This window comes from Ceratotherium simum, chromosome 25, assembly GCF_057802395.1.
Source record: "Ceratotherium simum simum isolate JZ-2026a chromosome 25, ASM5780239v1, whole genome shotgun sequence".
Taxonomy (NCBI): Eukaryota; Metazoa; Chordata; class Mammalia; order Perissodactyla; family Rhinocerotidae; genus Ceratotherium; species Ceratotherium simum.
Window position 1 is genome coordinate 6,318,355 of NC_141924.1, and position 20,464 is coordinate 6,338,818.

At 47.1% G+C, this 20,464-nt stretch overlaps 1 protein-coding gene across 1 annotated transcript in view; it reads right to left on the bottom strand.

Moving 5' to 3' along the window:
• SAMM50 (SAMM50 sorting and assembly machinery component) overlaps nucleotides 1-20,464 on the bottom strand; it is a 34,296-nt gene that overhangs the window by 12,101 nt on the left and 1,731 nt on the right. Inside the window, exons 2-11 of the mRNA XM_004437965.3 lie at nucleotides 17,415-17,525; nucleotides 15,895-15,996; nucleotides 12,794-12,881; nucleotides 9,439-9,545; nucleotides 8,628-8,758; nucleotides 8,306-8,393; nucleotides 5,717-5,845; nucleotides 5,096-5,167; nucleotides 3,921-4,007; nucleotides 2,097-2,167 (exon numbers count right to left, since the gene is read on the bottom strand). Coding sequence (XP_004438022.1) covers nucleotides 2,097-2,167; nucleotides 3,921-4,007; nucleotides 5,096-5,167; nucleotides 5,717-5,845; nucleotides 8,306-8,393; nucleotides 8,628-8,758; nucleotides 9,439-9,545; nucleotides 12,794-12,881; nucleotides 15,895-15,996; nucleotides 17,415-17,525 — 986 coding nt within the window. The remainder of the gene's footprint in view (nucleotides 1-2,096; nucleotides 2,168-3,920; nucleotides 4,008-5,095; nucleotides 5,168-5,716; nucleotides 5,846-8,305; nucleotides 8,394-8,627; nucleotides 8,759-9,438; nucleotides 9,546-12,793; nucleotides 12,882-15,894; nucleotides 15,997-17,414; nucleotides 17,526-20,464) is intronic.

Genomic DNA, 20,464 nt, shown 5'->3' on the forward strand with positions numbered 1-20,464 from the left:
TAAGAATTTATTATGCAGCTCCTTTTCAAAATGGACTTTTACACGCTCACAATGCAATATTAAGTTAAAAAAAGCAGGATACAAATTCTGTCATAGTATGATCCCAATTTTACAAAAAGAGAAAAATAATACTAGAAGGAAACAGACCAGAATAGAATTATTGTTACTTTAAATGTTTTCTGTATTTTCTACAACAATTTTCAATTAGGAAAAAAAAGTATTACAATTAAAAAAAAACGAATTTCTCTTGTGTTCCTTAATGCACTGGGTTACCGTATTCTTTTAAACTATATCTGAATAAAATGAAAAGCATCAATAAAAAATTACTTAGAAATCCCGTCCACTGTCTATAAAATCTAACAGCTTATCAGAACCCGATTTTAGACCACGGCAATTACTAAATAATGAATTAAAATGACAAGAGAAGCTGTGTATAATCTTTCCAACACGGCCGCCACGGAAGCCACAACTGGCTGATGCCCCACAGCCTCCTGCCGGCCTGCGGGGCCACCTCTGAGTGCTGAGAGCATTCCATGGGTCTGTGAGAGCACAGAGGGAACAGGCAACAGGGCATTATTTTTCTGGCTTTCCTGCCAGATAAAGGCCTTTATGAATTTATTCATTTGAACTTGAGTTTAAAAGTCTATAAATGTGTTTTTACTATTTGGGATATCTAAGCAAAGCCTTTCTGAATACCTCATTAACATGAATTACAGAAACAAACAGCAAGTTCCATTTTTTTTTTTAAATCACACATACTCTTTTGACAAAAAAGAATTAAATAACGATCCAGGAAGCACAGAAAGTGAAAAGGTTCTTCCCGTTCCTCGTCTACCCACCGCATCCCAGTCTGCTGAGCTGAGTGCTGACTCTCCAGACCCGGTGCTACACCTGCAAACACACACACGCACCTGGAGCTTCTGTCCCTCAGCAGAGAGCAATCAGCTAAACAGGCTTATATGTGAATTTTAACCACGGACATCTATCTCATTCTTCTTAATAATCACAGTCTCTTTAGCCCAGTTGTGTTTAAATTTAATCATTTCTCTACTGGCAGTTTTAGAATTTTTGCTATGATCAACAATGCTATGATGGACATCTTTGTACATAAATCTTTGTACAATTAAAAATGTATTTCTGTAAATTAGATTCATGGAGGTGAAACTGTTATATCTCAGAGTTTAGAAATGCAAAATTTTTATACTTCCGAACTGCCATCCAAAAAGGCTCACCTAGTTTAAGCTAACACAACTAATGCAAGGTTAAAGAAAGAGTTTCTTGTCCTCAAGAACAATTCTTAGTATTCCAAAGCAGCAAGTACAGCTTCACACCCTGCTGTATAACGTAAACTGCTATAAGCTTCCTAAAAAGCAGGCTCTAGCAACAGTCATTATGAGCCTTAAAAATGTTCATGTTCTTTTGAGATGGTAATTCCACATTTAGGAATCTCTCCTCAGAAAATAAAATGAACAAAAATTATTTACAAAGTTATAGTCTTCACAGTGTTACTTATATGCCAATACTGAGACACTAAAGTGCTGCTTATGAAGTTCTTCTCATGACCTGCTGAACGGTTTCCTCTATAATTTCTTTAAAACTGTTTAAGAAGCAGGAAGGACATAAAACTGTATGCAAAATACAGTACATCAACAATTTAATACAGATGTATACAGACTTACATGTACACACACACACACACACACACACACACACACACACACACACAAAATAGACTAAAAGGAAAGTGTCCCAGACGTTAACTCTGCTTATCATTGTGCAGGATTGTTTTTTTTTCACTTCCTGAAATGTTTCTCTATTTTTATATGCAATGTGTATGAACTGTGTTCTTTCACACTCAAAAGAGAATACCAATTTTTTAACATAATAAAGTTAACTCCTTCCCCCTCCAAAAAGCAAAAAATATTAAGTATGACATATACTGGGTATTTTGAAATTAGTTTAAGTATAAACACTAAAGTAAAATTTGCAATATTTGCTCTCCTAAATAAACTTCTCTAAAATACCTAGTAAGAAACCAACCACAAAGAGCCAAAGGAAAACATTTGCACATTACCCCCTCTTCTATTAGTACTTACCTATCAGCAATACTCGACGGTTTATCACCAATCGGGACCAACATTCCACCCCAGAGAGAAGCTGAGAAAACCTATTGAGACACAAACAACCGTTTTCCCGCGTTTCTTTCCTTCCAGTGAGCATGAGCAGACAGCGAACGCACCGATCTCTGGTCACTGGCCACTGTCGAGCGTGCAGAGCTCTGGGCGGGGGCACAAGGGCCGCAGAAGAACACCCGGCTCGTGCAGTTGAAGAACTACAGCTCAAAGTATTTGTGGATACTTTTAAAAGTTGCAACTCCAAATTTCAAATAAAGAGGTACTAAACGCAAGCAAAAAACAAGCCCAACCCCCAAGCAGGGCATGGCTTCCAGTCCCGACACAGAGCAGCTCCCTCTCCTGCAAGGAGAGGTCACGCCTAGCGGGACAAGCCTTGGCCTGACGGGGGCAGGAGAGCAGGGCCCAGACAAGTGACTCTCCATCTGCTCAGGCCTCCCTGCCTTGGCCTCAAAACGTAGGGGCACTGAGGGCACACAGTGTCGCAGGTGAAAGAAGGCAGAGGTGACAGTGCTCCCACAATTGAGAGATGCAAAGACACGCAGCTTCCAATCCCACCCTCAGAGACTGGCCCTCTCTCTAACAGCTCAGGGGCGGTGACCTGATCTCAGATCTGGGATCCAATCTTCACACCCACGTGAATAGTCTTTTCCACCCACTGCCCTCTGGCCTGTTATGCGGAGCGTTAGACACATTGAACACTTTCAGACACACTGAATTTAAAGTGTCCATAAGGACGGAGTCAAAACATCCAGCAGCACATGAATCTGGGGCCTGGAAGGAGAGCTGGGCGCGCTCTGGGAGCCGCAGCACAGACGGCAGCTGCAGCCCCGGGTGGGCGCAATCCTCCGGGGAGAGCGGGCAGAGCAGGAGACCTCTGCTGGCATCCAGGGGGGACAGTCCCGAGGCGGAAGACTGGCAAGTGTGAAAGGACCCTGAGAAGGAGACTTGAGGTGTGGATGAAGGCAGGAATGACAGGGACAAATGACAACAGCGTCAGGTGCTGTGGAGAGGGCGCGGAGGGGACTGCCAAGAGCTCGCTGAACTGGACAAGAGAGAGGCCTCCTGAGGAGCAGTGGCAGGGAGGGGCAGGAACCAAACCCAGATGCAGTGCGCCCAGGACGGACGGGAGCGTGGACCAACGACTTCAGAAACAGACGCATGTCCCAATTCATCAGAACTCACTCCTTGCCCCACACTTTCAGGCAGCTAAGGGCACAGCAGCAGCGGCAGGGAGCATGGGGGCGGAGAGCGGGCTCCAGTCCCCAGGCACTGGGGACCCTGGAGAATAAGCCAGGTGTCTCCCAGCCTGGGGCTCCTCTGCCTCGGTCAGAATCTGGTCACCTACTCCTCAGGTCCCGAGGTAATCAGGAGAAAATAAACCAAACTGGATTAAAGATTAAAAAAAAAAAAAGAAATTCCTGGGCCCAGCAAAATAAGGTGAAGACTCAGAATTTCTCTGGAAGTGACCCCACGAGGGAGAGGAGGGCATCCCTCTGTCCTCCAGACACATCTCCTCGACGGCCCGGAGGTGATAACCAGGGAAGGGGCTCACATGGTCCTACGGAAAATGACTAACGGAGATTCCTTTTAAAGAGAAGGATTATCACTTCTCTCCAGAGTATCTTCGATCCCGGCTCAAGTGAAAAGATCGGCACTTCAGTTTCAAGCATTAATGTTCTGGTCTTCCACGTCACTGCTTTAGATATTCAGGAACTGCGATTTTCTAAGGAGATTCCAAAAAGAGGGATAGAAATGCAGGCGACAACATTTTGGCTAGATACTCACTGAATCGAATATGAGTTGTTTGTTCAACTGAAGCTCAAAATCTTCTTTTATGAAGTTCACGTCCCCGCCGGTGTAGCCTGCCAGTTCCTGGCGGGGAAGAACCCTCAGGTCAGAATGGAGCAAGCGGACTTACCACAGAGGTTACTAAACAGTGTTACTGCAATCACTATTTACTCTTGCGGTTTTGTATTTTTAGAAAGGCAACAGGCCACTTCCATCCCCTAGCCGCTATATTCTAGTTGTTCTAGATGGTGCCAGGGGCCCGACAGAGACACAGAATCATCAGGCATACTGAACGACCGCAGAGTACGCTATTCCTATGTGTGAGAGAAAAGCACTGGCAACGTGGACACTTTATTAAGGAGCTTGCCATGGATGATATGGCTTGTTTGGCCTAATCAGGGTTTGGAAAAAAAAAATTAGCCAACGTTTTACAATTTGGCACACTGCATATGAAAATCTGATTTCCAGCTGCTCCTCTGAAACTGAGGACCTGTGCCCCACCCACCCCGGCTTCTCTCCCGGGCATCACCCACCTGGCACCTGTGGGCATAGGAGTGACAGTCTCTACCACCTTGGCGTGTTCTTTTTTTGTGAGGAGGATCAGCCCTGAGCTAACATCCATGCTAATCCTGCTCTTTTTGCTGAGGAAGACCGGCTCTGAGCTAACATCTATTGCCAATCCTCCTCCTTTTTTCTTCCCCCATAGCCCCAGTAGATAGTTGTACGTCATAGTTGCACATCCTTCTAGCTGCTGCATGTGGGACACGGCCTCAGCATGGCCGGAGAAGTGGTGCATCGGTGCGCGCCCGGGATCCGAACCCGGGCCGCCAGCAGCGGAGCGCGAACACTTAACTGCTAAGCCACAGGGCCGGCCCTGGCTTGTTCTTTAACAATCAAGAAAATCCTCCCATCAAATCGCAACTTTCCTCTTGGGCTACTGCGTGACACCACCAGAGGCCAGAACCTTATTCCCACTCCGGGCCCCGTGAAGGCACAAGACTGAACCACAGGCAGCAGTTGCAGGGCTGGGAGCCCTGAGAGTGGACTGACACCCCTGCAAGCCATTCTAGAATGCTTTTTACAATTAACAAAGAATGTTCAACATCAAAAATGTGACTCCCTGTCCCCCTAGGGTCACTGAGCCTGGAGAGGTCACAGTGAAGGAACAGTACCTGGTTAACCTTCAGCAGAGCACCCCTTCTCGGTAAGATTGAAGAGTTCCGGGAGTCGATGACCATTGCGTGCTGAAAGAGATTTGTATTGGGGCTATTTTCACTTCAATCAGGTTTATAAAACAACAACAAACACTTATTGAGCACTAACTGTATGCTAGACACTGTGTTAAGCCCTTCGCCACTCTTACATCATTTACTCTTTACAAAAACCCCGTGAGGAAGGTAGGACGTTATCCCTACGTTCAATCTGAGGGAACAGGGACAGTGGGAGAAACAGCCTCCACTCGCTGGGGGGGACATCACAATCCCGTCATGGGGTTCATTCTCAAGGAGCCAGACATCCTGACCTAAGTCAACTCGTCCAGCTTTGTGTGACTTCTGAAAGCTAAAATCCCACAGCCAGCTCGTAAGCACACCTTTCCCATTACACCAACGTTATTTACTAAAATAACACGAGGCTGTGAACATAAATTCACAAAGTGACCAGGAGCCACTGCTTTCGCCACCCAATCTGTGATGCTCTTCAACCTGTCCCGAGGTTGGTGAAGACTATTCGCAATGTATAGCAGGGCTGCATCCAAATATCTCAATCTTTACTCGAATAAGGGAAGTCCTTACCGAAAGAGACGATTTCAGCGAGTGCCCACTTTCTTTTCGGACAGCAAAAGACGCAGTCCTCGAGAGGCAGCCCAATTCCCGCCACACGCCTTCCCATTTGACGGTGTGGCTGGTCTTCCATATGGGAAACTGCAATGCACACGGAGACGTGAGAACCCTTCTGGGCCGTACGGACAGGGACATCGTCCCCAGTCAGGACTCACAATGAGGCATCACTAAATTATTAACTAAATACCTAAGATACGTATTTTTTAAATGATGGGCAGGAGGGAGAAAGAGAAGAGGAAAGCATGGAGAGAGGAAGGCAGGAGGGAGAAGGGCAGAAAGCTGAGTCGCAATCACAGGCCACACTGCCCAAAGCGGCAGGACTATCCTCCAGGTAAGGAGACAGGGTCACCTGTCTGGAAGCTGCATGCAACTCTGTCTGCAAACCGACAGGTTTCTTTTCCGTCCCTAAGACAGCTGGACACACCCCGCACTCAGTCCTCCCAACCTACGGTCTGAAGCCAGGCAGGTGACCCAAATGACCCATCTTGGTCCCCAGAGAAGAGCGAGGAGACAGTCACATGTGAGTGAAGAGCATCCTGCCTGCAGCCTGAGGCCTGAGCCAAGTGAACTCCGGGGTCCAGGCAAGTGGGACCTGCCTCTTGGCCTGACCCTCCTTCCCCAAAGCCAGGACAGCCCGTCTTAGATTACTATCTTAGAGAAATGCCCAGGCCGTTTCTGAACAGTGAACGACGTTGTCTGGTGACCTCGGGAAGGACGACGATGATGTAACCTTATAAGGAAGCCAGGTCACTTCAACTCCCCAGAGTGAGTCCCCCGCGGGGCACTCTCCGCAGCCCTCAGGCCCGCAAGACAACTTAAGGCCCAGACACCGCATCCAGATTTCAGGTGAGACCTTGGGGGCACCCACCTCAACACGATTACTTATCAAGCCCCACAAGGCACCGTGCCAGGTGTCGGGGAAGCAGAAGTAACCATAGGGCAGCCTTGCTCATCTGCCGTTCCTGCACTGCGGGCCACCTGAGTGAGATTCAGCCACTTTCCCAAACGCCTGCACAAGGCGCAGAGCTGACCTAAATCACCCCTTCCTCATAGGGCAGCTCTTAACAGGAGAAACACTAGTACTCACAGGAGACACATCTTATGTCTCTAGAGTCACTGTCAGGAGGATGAGGCAGGGGCCAGACAGCAGCATTTGATTTGTGTCATGAGCCCCTGCTTTGTGTGGGCGCCAAGGACACACAGTGAGTAGGATCCGGTCCTTTCCTCCAGGAGCGCCTCTCTCAGCTTCAGGGCTGCAGGCTGCATGTCCTCTGTGCCTCCCTTTCTCCTCCCCACCATGCACCTGCCCCCAGCCTATTCTAACACTCCGATGTCTTTCATCTCTGCTATTTCCTGTGGACAAACAAGGTGCTTCTACTCTCTTAAGAATCTGCTCTTTAAAAAAGGCTTAGAAAAAAGAGATAAAAGGGGGACACAGGGGAGACAGACGGGGAGAAACCCCCCACTGCTGTATGGGGCCACTGGAGACCCGCAGACAGAGGCGGAAAGAGGAGTGTCTGCTGGGGTGTCCCCTTCTGCATCCCCAGCACTGGGCAGACAGGTGTCCGAGGGCCACTCCCTTCAGACAAGGCAAGGGGCCACACGGAGTGAAAATGGAAGCACAAATGCTCAGGGGGGCTCACGTCTACATCCTGAGCTGTGTCTGTCCGGTCTACCTCAGAGTGCCCAGAGTTTTGGTGACCTGGTGCTGCAGGAATGAGAAGCATGAGTGGCTAATGTGTCTTAAGTGCCTACAAGGTACTGGGTGGCACAGCGGGAATCAAGCCCAGGGGTTGGTTCCCAGACCAGAATCACCGGGGAGGGGGCGAGCTGCTGCAAGTTTCCTGGACCCCATTCCCCATTCCTGGCAATGCTGATTCAGCAGATGGGTGGGACCCATGAATTTGCATTTCTAACCAGCTCACGGGTGAGGCCAATGCTGCTGGTCCAAAGACCACCCATGGCGAACTACTTTTATATGGCATGTGTCTCAGGGTCTTTCCTCCTTAACCAAACAGGAGTGGAGGAATTAGGACAAGTGTAGAAAGGAAGGAAAAAAGAGCAGGCTTCATGGTAAAGCCAAAAACTGGGCAGATGATAGTAATTCCATTTGCTGCATTTGGTCAGATCCTGCTGGAAGTAAACTTAAGCATAAACCGATGATGAAAGCTTTCAGTGACTCCGCTGGCTAGCAGAAGCTATCACTCCTAGCACATAAGAGGAAGGACAAACAGATGGCATCATAGGAAACCAGGAGCACAGAAGAAATTTGACCAGGTCAGAGGAGCTGCCACCGTGGAGCTGAGCCACTGTCTGGCCCTGGCAGTCTGCCCTCGGCCAGTGGAGAGGTGCCCGGTGGGCAGCAGCCGACAGTAGGGCTAAAACAGAGGGTGAGGCCAGCAACAAGGGGCGCCTCTCCAAGCACCAGACCAGGACCTGGCTGTGCCCTCCTGGCCCAGCCCCTTCTTGCTATCTCGGGGAACGAAACAGGCACTCAGTTTTCCCTCAAGGGCACAAGGGGAAGACTGAGATGCCACTCACACTGCACTCGGCCGATACTCCTCTGTCCGTCTCCCGCAGCGAGCTCCAGGGAAACTGCCCAGTGACTTTGTACAGGTTCACGGAGAAACTAGGAGGCAACGGGGCAGAGCTTTAAGAGCTGAAACAGTGATCACGACCTGCACACATTCAATCAACAGATTTCAAACCACACTTCTGGGTTCACCTCCACGAGGAAACCTAGAGCACGCTGTAACACCGCAGAAGTGTCAGCTGATTCTGTAAAGTTTCTTTTCACAAACAAGCCATCTATTTTAACTTTTAAATCAGGCCACTGTACTCAACCATCTGTTTGGCTTCCTACTTTCTGTCGAAGTTTCCGGGCTGTGGTTTGAAGAAGGACAGGCCATACGAGGTTTCTTTTGTTCCATAGGAAAACTGAAAAGTCACCTTTTCTGCACGGCCTAGAAGATTAGGGAGTTTGAGGCCAAGTACCTAGGAGGAAAAGAAACAGAGCGGAGGTTTAAATTGAAGGAAGGGGGCCGGCCCCGTGGCTTAGCGGTTGGGTGTGCGCGCTCCGCTACTGGCGGCCGGGGGTTCGGATCCAGGGCGCGCACCAACGCACCGCTTCTCCGGCCATGCTGAGGCCGCGGCCCACATACAGCAACTAGAAGGATGTGCAGCTATGACATACAACTATCTACTGGGGCTTTGGGGGGAAAAATAAATAAATAAAATAAGAAAGAATTCAAAAATAAATTGAAGGAAGGATCACTTTTAAGAAAGACTATGCTAGCTGAGGGACTCTTGTAAAAATAGAACAAAAATACAGACCTGGCCTTTCATCTGTCACTGCTTTCACCCTTTAAAACACGCCTTTGCTGAGCGCACACGCCCTACGCACACACTTAATTCAAGGGAGAGGCTAAATTTGCTAACTGTGAAGCTCGGGAAAATCCACGTGATGGGGAATTTGAACAAGAAACTTAATACAAACATTCTCCAAACCATTCCTAGTTAAACTATCCAAAGCATATTATAATCAACTCTAGGAAGATTAATGAGAAACCACGGGTTAGCCTACAAATAAGGACTAAGGGGCCGGAAAGAATTTTGAAACTATCATCTGTTTTTAGAATATAGTCACATCAGGAAGGAAAAAGCCAGTACCATACCATGCTGCCTTCGTTGTTCCCAACCATGGTGTTGTAACTGCCCGTCAACCTCCTTAATTCAGTTACTTCGAAGGTCACGTCTAACCCGTTTGGAAGTGCGTCATCACCTAAGTAAATGAAAAATATTAAACAATAAGACGATTAGAATATGCAGTTTCATTTTAGGTCCCACTGCTGAAAAACACAAAGGCAGTCTGAAGGCTCATTTTATTTTACTATCTCCTTTGGAAAACATGCCAACTTTCTGAAAGTTTAAGAACACTCCCACACAAAAATCACAAGAACCTCTACACCAAAACACCCATGTCTAGTTCCTGTGGGAGAAGACACCAAAAAACAATCAGATTCTCCGACAACGAGAGAACTAGAAGCAGCGTTATTCGTTTAAGCACACACTACTGTGCTCAAGGCATTTGTTCTCCTACTAGGGAGGTCCTTGAAGATATCTGGGGACTCAATTCAACTGACATTAAAATGTAGAATTCATGTGACAAGATGGATCTAGGAACCCCGAAAGAGAAGCAACAAACACGATACAAATGTGAGAGGTGAGTACTCCTGTCCTTCCTCCAGCTGGGGCTGTGGTGCCTGCGGGATGATGGGTGTCTGAATTCGTGCGGCTGCCTCCTTACCCACCGAGGGCCGTGGGGTGCAGGGCAGCAGGGCCGAGCTCCGCAGAGGCCTGTGGGCCTCTCACAGGGAGGCAGGGGCTGACCCTGCAACCCTAGCTGGACACCAGCCGCATCTGGGAGCTGTCAGACTTGCAGATGCCCAGGCCCTGGCTCCCAAATACTCAGATTCAGCTGGTCTTATTATTACATGACTATTAACTCAAGTGCGGATTGCATTAGGGTTCACTCTTGGTGTTGTACTTTCTAGGCGGTCTGACAAATGGATAACGTCGAGTACCCACCACTATAGAATCAGAGAGAAAGTTTCACTGCCCTAAACCACTCTTTTTCAAAAGCTCCCAGGTCATTCTAACATGCAGCCCCGGCGGATAACTGCTGACAGAGGTGGACCAGCTGACCACATCCACAACACATTTATAACAGACAGGAAAGTGCTAAAATCAAATGCCACCAAGACTTGCCACCAAGAAAAGCACCCCGGAGTAGTGGCAGGGCCACTTCTGTCACTCGTTGACCTGGGACAAGTTTCCTTAGCTGAAAGACATTTTTTCTAAAATAACAGTAGGGCTGGCCCCATGGCTTAGTGGTTAAGTGCGCGCGCTCCGCTACTGGCGGCCCGGGTTCGGATCCCAGGCGCGCACCGACGCACCGCTTCTCCGGCCACGGTGAGGCCGCGTCCCACATACAGCAACTAGAAGGATGTGCAACTATGACATACAACTAACTACTGGGGCTTTGGGGGAAAAAAAAAAAAGGAGGAGGATTGGCAACAGATGTTAGCTCAGAGCTGGTCTTTCTCAGCAAAAAGAGGAGGATTAGCATGGATGTCAGCTCAGGACTGATCTTCCTCACAAAAAAATAAATAAATAAATAAATAAATAAATAAATAAATAAAATAAAATAACAGTAGTCACTCCACCAGGTTTTCGTGAGGATTCAATTGGATCACACACATAAACCCTCACCGCAGAGCTCAGCACAGGGACGACTGTGTTTGTTACTATCACTCCAAGGATGCAGCAACAGCTGGTGTCTCCCAGTGCCTCTCCTCCCTCTCACCAGTCCAGTGGGTCTCTAACACTAGCTGCATCATGACCACCTGGAGGGCTCGTTATGCCCCAGATTGCTGCCCCACCCCCAAGTTTCTGCTTCAGTTACACGTGCATTTCTAGCAAGTTCCCAGGTGAGAGCCACTGGTGAGAAGCACAATTTGAATCACAACTGAATCCTCAATTCTTAGCTGGGTACGTGGCCACTGGACTTTGTTTCTCAGCCTCCCCCATGCCTGGGTGTGGCCACGTGAGTAAGTCTGGGCCATCAGGATGAGAGGGGAGTGCTGTGGACAGCACCGGGGGCAGGTGCTTAAAGGGAGGGACATGCCCTTCCCCCTCCTTCCTCCTTCCTGATGTAATGGCACTCAGCCATCACAGGGACCAGAGACTGAGGGAGGATGAAGTGACAAGATACCATGGGAAAACCACAGCAGCCCCAGTGACCTCAAGGAGCAGAGCCACGACACCAGCCTGTCAGTCTCCCAACTGCTGTGGAGAGAACAAGAGACTTCTCTCTTGCCTAAGCCACTGTTATTTTGAGTCTCTGTTAGCCACGGATCAATCTATGTTTCAAATAATAAAAATACCTTTCATTTATGTAGCATTGTATATTTTTGCAAGCATTTTCAGTTTCATTTATATTTTCTCAAAATTATCCTCCATTCAATCTTGAAGAGTTCACTTGTTCACTGATTTATTCCAAACATTTATTTTTCAATGGATGTTGACTGAATTCAGAATTCCGTACACCATCACCTATTAAGTCCCCGTGATCTGGTCTCCTGATTGTTTTTCTGCCTTACCTTTCATCACTCTCATTCCCATAAACCTTCGTCCTGGCTCTACGGAACACGTGTGGTCCACCCCACGGCCCTTTCTGTCTCTGGCCACTGGGCTGTTAAATGCTCTCCTTCTCCCTGGAAGAGTCTCCACTCCTCCCCTCACCACCAGCCCTGCTCCCCAAACTAACTCATACCTGCCTTTTAGGTCTCAGCTTATATATCACCCTTTCAGGAAACCTTCTCTGATTCCCCTTTCCCTCCGCCCCCCAAAAGAGGCTGTCTCCTCCTGGAACCCCTTATTGCAGGACATATCAGCTGAACCGTCATCACTTATTTGTCTGTCCCCTGACCCTGCTCCACTCGACCAGCTCCTTCAGAAGGAGACCATGCCTTGTTTGCTGCTGTCTCTCTCCCTAGCACCCAGCACAGGGGCTGACCTGACGCAGCAGCAGGTACTCATTAATAAAAAAATAAACGTTGACTAAGTTGAGAGACTTACCCGATATCACACAGCAAACAAACAAATGAACTAAAACTAAAATCTGATGCCTAGGGCCCTCCTCTTTTAAAGCGCATATTTAGATGGAGTCTGCCAAGAGCCCATTGGGACACCTGCTGGGCTGGGCTATCCTGAATGAAGCCTGGCTCCCTCCTTTGGGATCCTTCTCAGAACGCAGGTACCATCCAGGGGTTCAGACAACAATATCTTCAAAGTTCACCTGTCTTCCCTCAGCCTGATATAAAATCTTCCCTGAGACTGCTAACTACCAAGACCTATCCATTTGATAAACCCCCAGGTGCCGTCTATGTCTGGCCACACAAACAGCTTTTGTGATCCTCACGGATGGATGGAAAAGGACATAGAGAGATGCTACACCACAGTATGTACCTTGACATGTATCAATCAAAACATCCACTTGTCTAAATATTCCTAGACGAAGCAATTTTTCACGGGCTTCATGAGATTTCCGCATTACCTATAAGAGAGAAAAAAATAGAAAATGTATTCCTTTAAGATACGGAAACATAAATGGTGGCTATGTGACCAGGCTGGCAGTTTACCATTTGGTGCTAAGCCTCTGAGTAGAGAGCACCACTAAGACCATACGTGAAGGAATGGAGAAAGCACTTTAGTGAACAGCCAAAAAATCCTATTCACAAGCGCAAAACTAAGCTGAGGGCAGACAGCAGAGTGCATAACATAATCTCTCTTGTATGAACACAAAAACTAATTACAATGCACACAGCCTGGCAGGTTTTCCTGGAAGGGACGATAATCAATTGCTAATAGCAGTTGTATTTGGTGAAAGGGAGACTTCTGTGTGTGTGCCTTTTGAGTTGTGTTTGAATTTTCTAACCATTTTCTAACCGTGGTTCTGCAATTTTTTTCTCTTCAGTGCTGACAGCAGTCCTTTCTGAGGCTGGGAGTCCTTTCCTGCTGCAGGGACAGCAGAAGTGGAGGGGTAAGGCAGCCAAGGCGCTCAGGGAGCAGAGCAGGAAAGGACTGTGCATAAGAAGCAAAGTTGAGCTTTTGTCCTACAGGTGTAAGGGGAGGCCCCTAAGAGTTTTCAGCAGGGGAGAGACAGGATGGAAGGTCCTTATGGGACAGGGCTGATCAAATGGGTGAACACGGGGAAAAGAGGAAACCAGAGACAGAGGGAAGCAGGAGGAGAGTCTCACAGCAGACCTGGAGCCATGAGGGAGGCTGGGCCAGCACAGGCCACAGTGTTAGAGGGGAGGACAGACTGCAGACGCTTCACAGGCCGGAGCCCGAGGACAGTCACTGATTGGGTGGAGGACATGAGAAGAGACGAGGTTGTGAAAACTTTCAGCTCTGGGCTGAGCACTCCTTGGTGCCATTAGAGAAGTCAGGGACAGAGACGGGAGGACAGGCTGGGGGAGGGATGGAAAGACACTGAGTTCAGTTTTCAGCCACGTAGAGTTGGAGACGTTTGTGGCAATTCCATGAGGAAATGCTTAGTGAGCAGCCGCACATTCAGGGCTGAAGCTCGAGAGAGAGGAATTGGCTAGAAATAGAGGTTAGGAAGCTCGAACATACAAGTGGTAGTTGAAACCAGGGGTATGCGTGAGGACACGCAGGAGACTGATCCTCATTTAAGGATGGTCACAGGGAAAGAAGCCAACAATGGGGCCTAAAATGAATGTGATGAGAGGTGGGAAGCAGCCCAGGAGAGTGTGGGATTCACAGAAACCAAAGGAAGGGAAAATGTCAAGAAAGAGGGAGGATATAAACAAATCGAAAAGACAACAAAGCAAGAAAAATATTTTCGACATAAGTGACAAACTGGTTGTTTTTTTAAGGTGCATGGAGTGCTTATAAATTAACAAAAGCCTAACAATCCAATGGAAAATAGGGGACACCAAGAGGTAACTCACAAAAGAGAAATACCAATGGCCAATAAATATGGAAAAGGTGCTCAATCTCATTTATGATGAAAATGTGCAAATCAGAACAATGAGATAGTATTTTCCACCCAACAGACTGGCAAGAATTTCAAACGTGTGATGACACCCAACGCTGAGAAACAGAGCCTCTCATACAGGCTGGTAGGAGTATGAACTGGTGGGATCTCTTTGGAGGGCAACATGGCAACACCTGTTACAGTGATAGAGCACGTGCCCTTTGACCCAGTAATCCCACTTGCAGGAATTTATCCTACAGACATACAAAGGTGATTACTGCAGCACTGTTCATACGAACAACACCCTCTACTGATTTAGATGTCCATCAACAGGGAACTGTTTACAGTAAACGACAGAAGTCCACACACCGAGAGACCATGCAGATGCGCTGACGTGCAGAGATCTCCATGCTAATATCAAACATGAAAGATGCAAAAAAAAATGTGGAGAATGGGCTACTCTTTAAAGGCTCTATGTGTTTACCACGTGTACAACATACCTGGAAGGACACACACAAACCCCTTGGCAGGGTGACCTCTAAAGAGCGGGACCGGGCTTGGCAGGGGAGGGAAACGCCTGCACTTCATTCCAGTATCCTCTGTACCATTTGATTGTTTTATACTTGTTTTTAAAACTGTGCCTATACATTAACGTTTTTTAAAAAAAATGCCAATACTTTATGGGGGCCGGCCCTGTTGCCTAGTGGTTAAGCTGGGTGTGCTCTGCTTTGGCAGCCCGGGTTCGGATCCCAGGCATGGACCTACACCACTGGTCAGTGGCCCTGCTGTGGCAGCAACCCACATACAAAATAGAGGAAGACTGGCACAGGTGTTAGCTCAGGGCAAATCTTCCTCAAGCAAAAAGGGGAAGATTGGCAACAGATGTTAGCTCAGGGCCAATCTTCCTCAGCAAAGAAGAAAAAAAAAAAAGAAAGCCAATATTTTAAAAGTGGGAATGGCCAAACACCGCTGAAAAGTCAGGTAAAATGGGGACTGAAAGGAGCCAGCTAGACCTGGCCATGAGGAAGCCACTGGTGACTCTGCCCAAGAATGTAAATGTGGTTCCAAGGGCAGAAGGACAGAAGGAAGCCACCGAGGAGAGGAGGGAGAGGATGCGGTCCAGGAAAGAGACTGGTTGATACATGGAGCAAGGGCCCCGAGCAGATAGCAGGAGTGGGGAACCGTCGAGGACCCAGCCCACGAGGGGGGCACCGCGACGGAGAGAGCACACTGGGGCAGTACGCAGGGTGCCCGGGAAGGAGCACCAGCACCCTCAGCTCCTACGACAATGCTGGGGGGCTGCGAAAACCACCGGGACGGGCCAGCCTCGGGAAGGAGGGCAGACGCCTCCTCGTCCGGCACAAGGGAGAACGCAGACACGTGGACATTTGCGGGAGGCACCCGGGAATGAAGGGGTTCAGCTTGGGGCGCCAATGCTCCCCTCAGGGCAGGAGGCCAGGTCATCGGCGGAGAGGCTGGGGTGGGCAGCTCGGCGGTTTGAGGAGACGGGAGACTCACTGGATCTTCAGAAGGGAATGGAAAAGACTGCCAAGCAGAGAATACTTGCCTCAATAAGGTTTTTAGCCTTAAAGACGTCTCCAATTTCATACATGATGATATCATCTTTAGTTCTTCCAAGTCCATCAAAATGAACGTGCTGAACCACCACCTAAAAGTGACAAGGGGACACTGATCATTAAGTAAGACACAGGGAAAGAGATTAGGCATCAAGGCTAAAGACATATGTCTGAAGTTAACTTCAAGGATTTTCTTTTCAAGTTTAACGAGCCACACTTCTTAATTCCAGATTTTATTCTATTTATTTTTCACACCTTTTCAAAAAACTGGTTACTTGAACTTACCCTTCCCTGGGTCTGTACCTTCTGCAAACAAGACCTACAAGGTCTCTGTAGCCAGATGACCCATGACCATGTCAGTCCTAGACTCAGACAGGCCTCAGAGGTCTCCTGTATATCCTCCCCAGCATGCTCCCCCGAGCACTGGCCCCTGGATGATGCTGACTGTGACCTCCGATCTAATAACCGCGTGCATCTTGCTAGAGATCTTACATAGATTTCAACACAGCGTGATAAATGCTGACTCAGAGCCTCTCCCCTCTCTGTAGACGCTTATTTATTTAAATCATTCAATCAAAACGCACTGATTGGGGCCGGCCTGGCGGCATCGCGGTTAAGTTTGGGCGTTCCGCTTCGGAGGCCCAGGGTTCGCCGGTTCGGATCCTGGGCGCGGACCTACTCACCACTCATCAGGCCATGCTGAGGCGGCGTCCCACACAGAAGAGCTACAACTCTATGTCTATGACATAAAACTATGCACTGGGGCTTTGTGGAGAAAAAAGAAAAAGATGAAGATTGGCAACAGATGTTAGTGCAGGGCCAATCTTCCTCAAGAAAAAAAATAAACCAAAACAAGCAAACAAAATGCACTGATTACCTATGAGCCAGGTACTGTTTTAAACACTGAAGATACAGCAAGCACAAAATGTAAAGCTTCTGCCTCAATGGAGCTTATATTCTAAAGGGGGGCGAAACAGGTGATGTGTGTAGCAGAGCAGATGGTAATGAGGAACAGAGAAAAATAAAACAGGGCTCACAGGGAGCACTGGGGAAATGTGTAACTTACAGGTGATCGGAATACTGCCCTGAGAAGACTCTTGATTATAGAATTAATGAAAATGTGTTACATTTCTTCAACTGTATTTAATTTCAAAGGCAACAAAGTTTAGGAAAAGTTTCACCTGAGACCCAAGGTCTTTTTTCTGGGAACAGAGTACAAACTTCAGCATCATTTGAGTCTGTCCCTGAAATACTTTTGCTTTTTTTATAACATAAATACAAAAATGTGTTTGTTTAAACTTCCTACATAAATCATCACCAAGGAAAAGCTATTTCTCTAAAACCAGACACTATTTTTCTGAAAGTCACCAGTCTTTCTAAAATGTAGTTGCTACAAACTCTTCTCTGTTGACAGCTCATTGTGCATTTTTACATTTACATTTCCCTAGTGGTTCATGGAAGTGAATGTTTCCAGTAGCAACCACATCAAACCCTTCAACAGAATACATACATCTTTGTTTTCAAGAATTTCTTGTTTAGCTTCAGGTTCAACTTCAACGAATTCAGCTTCTTCCCCTAATGCTCCGAAATCAGGTCCATTGGCTGGAAGAGGCTCCAAACTCTGAAAGGGAAGGAGGAAACACATATAAATGAATTTACACAAAAAACCAAAATCTTTCAGTTTAGTCTTTAGAAGGCGCTCCACAAAACTCAGTACTATGGTTCCCTCTGGTGAGAGGAGGCAGGGGCAGGGCGGGGAGCACAAGGTAGACATGAGCTACCGTCGAGGTACAAGTCTTGTACTGGTAGTGAGCGCCTCGGTGTCCAGTGCATTATGGATAAATAAAAGAAAGATGTAAATTAAACAAAAGGGTCAGGCAAGAACCTACGACTGCGTCATGAACCGAGGACTATCGCTAATCTAGTTCTGTACACCTGAGGCCCATTTGAAGACAAAAATAATGAAAAAATAAGATGCCACAAAGACATTTACCAGAGAAAAGAAAAAAAATTTGCTTTCCTGTTGTTACGGAAAGTGTCCTAATTTTTTGAATCAAAATTGGATACATTCTAGGATAAGTATGTTGACAAGCCAAATTACAAAAACATTTTTCTGGACCCTGATAGATTTGTTTCAGTTCAAAAAGTCTCATTCACACACTAAGAGGAACTGCATATGCTCCTAAAATGGGCCAGAAAGCGGTCGTGTTCTTCGATCTGAACTGACATTATCTCACAAGCCTTAAAACATCTTCTGAACAAGCGTTCTGCACGCTGTCCCTGGTCTAGTACCTCAGGGAGATGTCATAATATAATAGCATGTATGATGATACACCTATATTACATACATGCTTGCTTACCCACAGGGATTCCCTGACACTCCTGGAAATGGATTCAGAAGTCTAGTGTGACACCAGGTGACCTTACAAATAGGCAAGTTTGGGGACAACTGTGCTAACCAGTATCTGGCTGCTCCTTACTCCACCAATTCTCTACAAATAAGCGCTTTCAAAGTGCACAGACTTTGTGTTTGACACCTGCAGTGCGTGGGGCAATGGGGACTCCGGGCCACCAGCAGCTCTCCCCTGGAGTACTCCACAGCCTTCTGGCAGGACATCCTCCATAACGTCACTGGTTCTCTGCAAAGGTGATGACCTGACAGTGGCATGTCCTCTTCCCCATCCCTGCCCTAAAAGACTCTGATGGTCCCCCAAAAGTGCCTACAGGGATAGCCTCCAACTAGATTCCTTAGCAAGGCACACGAGGAACTCCATGTAAGGCCCACAGCTGCTACTCCAGTCCCAGGCCCCACCACTCCCCCGCCCTCACATTCATGTTTGCGCACAGCTTCTCTCTCTGCCTGCAATCACTTCCCTGCTAAGTAGCTTCAAGACCCGCCTAGGGGCCGGCCCGGTGGCGCAGCGGTTAAGTGCACGCGCTCTGCTTTGGCGGTCCGGGGTTTGCAGGTTCGGATCCCGGGTGCGCACCGACGCACCACTCATCAAGCCATGCTGTGGCGGCGTCCCATATAAAGTGGAGGAAGATGGGCACGGATGTTAGCCCAGGGCCAGTCTTCCTCAGCAAAAAGAGGAGGATTGGCGTCAGATGTTAGCTCAGGGCTGATCTTCCTCACAAAAAATAAAAAATAAATAAATAAATAAATAAAGACCCGCCTAAATGTCTTCTCCTCTGTGAGCCACCCCTGTCTTCTCCAGTCAGAATCAGTCCCTGCTTTACAGGGACACCTCCTGACGTGAGAAGTTTATGACCTTTATGGGTACTCTTTCTTTTTCTTATTTTTATCCTCCACAGCACATCAGAAGTACTCAAATTATTTGTGGAATGGGTGAATGATTGTTTTCTTTTGTTCTTTCACTTAATGAGTATTTACTGAGTGCCTACCGTATGCTGAGCGCTGGGCTAAGAGCTGGGAATGCAGCAGTGAACAAGACAGACCAAGTCCTTGCCTCATAGAGGTTGAAGTGGAATATTTACATAAGTAAAAAAGGGACGAGGGGGCCAGCCCCGTGGCTTAGCGGTTAAGTGCGCGCGCTCCGCTGCTGGCGGCCCGGGTTCGGATCCCGGCCGCGCACCGACGCACCGCTTCTCCGGCCATGCTGAGGCCGCGTCCCACATATAGCAACTAGAAGGATGTGCAACTATGACATACAGCTATCTACTGGGGCTTTGGGGAAAAAAGAGGTGGATTGGCATGGATGTTAGCTCAAGGCTGATCTTCCTCACAAACAAAAAAAAAAAGGGAAGAAAATGCTGGGCAAAGAATATATCATTTATTTCATATCATTATCCTTTCATTTTTGTTGTGCAATATTTAAAAAACTGAATTGTTACTATATTTCTCAAAAATATTAACACATTAAAATAGGAACTTTTTACCTGCACCATTTCATGAATATGCTTTCTGTATTTAAGTTTACATAGCACACAAAGTATATTAAATTTGTGCAAATTCTGTATGCAGAATATATGCTATGGTTAGGAATATGCGCTCATATTCACTCTACTTAATGTGAATGCTCAGCAAATACTCTTCGTCCAGGAACAAAGTTTATATTCCATTATGGTAAAAAAATTCCATTATGGTTCCTAAAATTTCAAAGCATAAAGCAAAGTTCACCAAAGACCTGCCAGACCTATTTGTATTCTTTAATCTGAAATTCAGACTTGAAGTTTAAGAGATAATGTTTTTACGATTTCACAGTTATATCAAAGCTTGATGTCCTAAATTAACTGTTTTACTAATAGAGATGCATTCATTCACCCAATATTAAGAACCAACCACGTGACAAGCACTTATAAGATCCTTACCCTCATAGAATTTACATTCCAGTGGCTGGAAGAGTGGGCATGGGATAAGAGTTTATTGAAATAAATTAAAATAAATATTTGGATCTAGCCTCTAATCTTTAAGCAGATCAGTCTACCAGTGAGTCAACAAATTTTATTGAACACCACGTGCCAGGTACTGTTCAAGGCAGCGCTAACTGAAGGGACAGAACATGAAATAAATTTAATGAGTTATGAACAGCATCTTTAAAG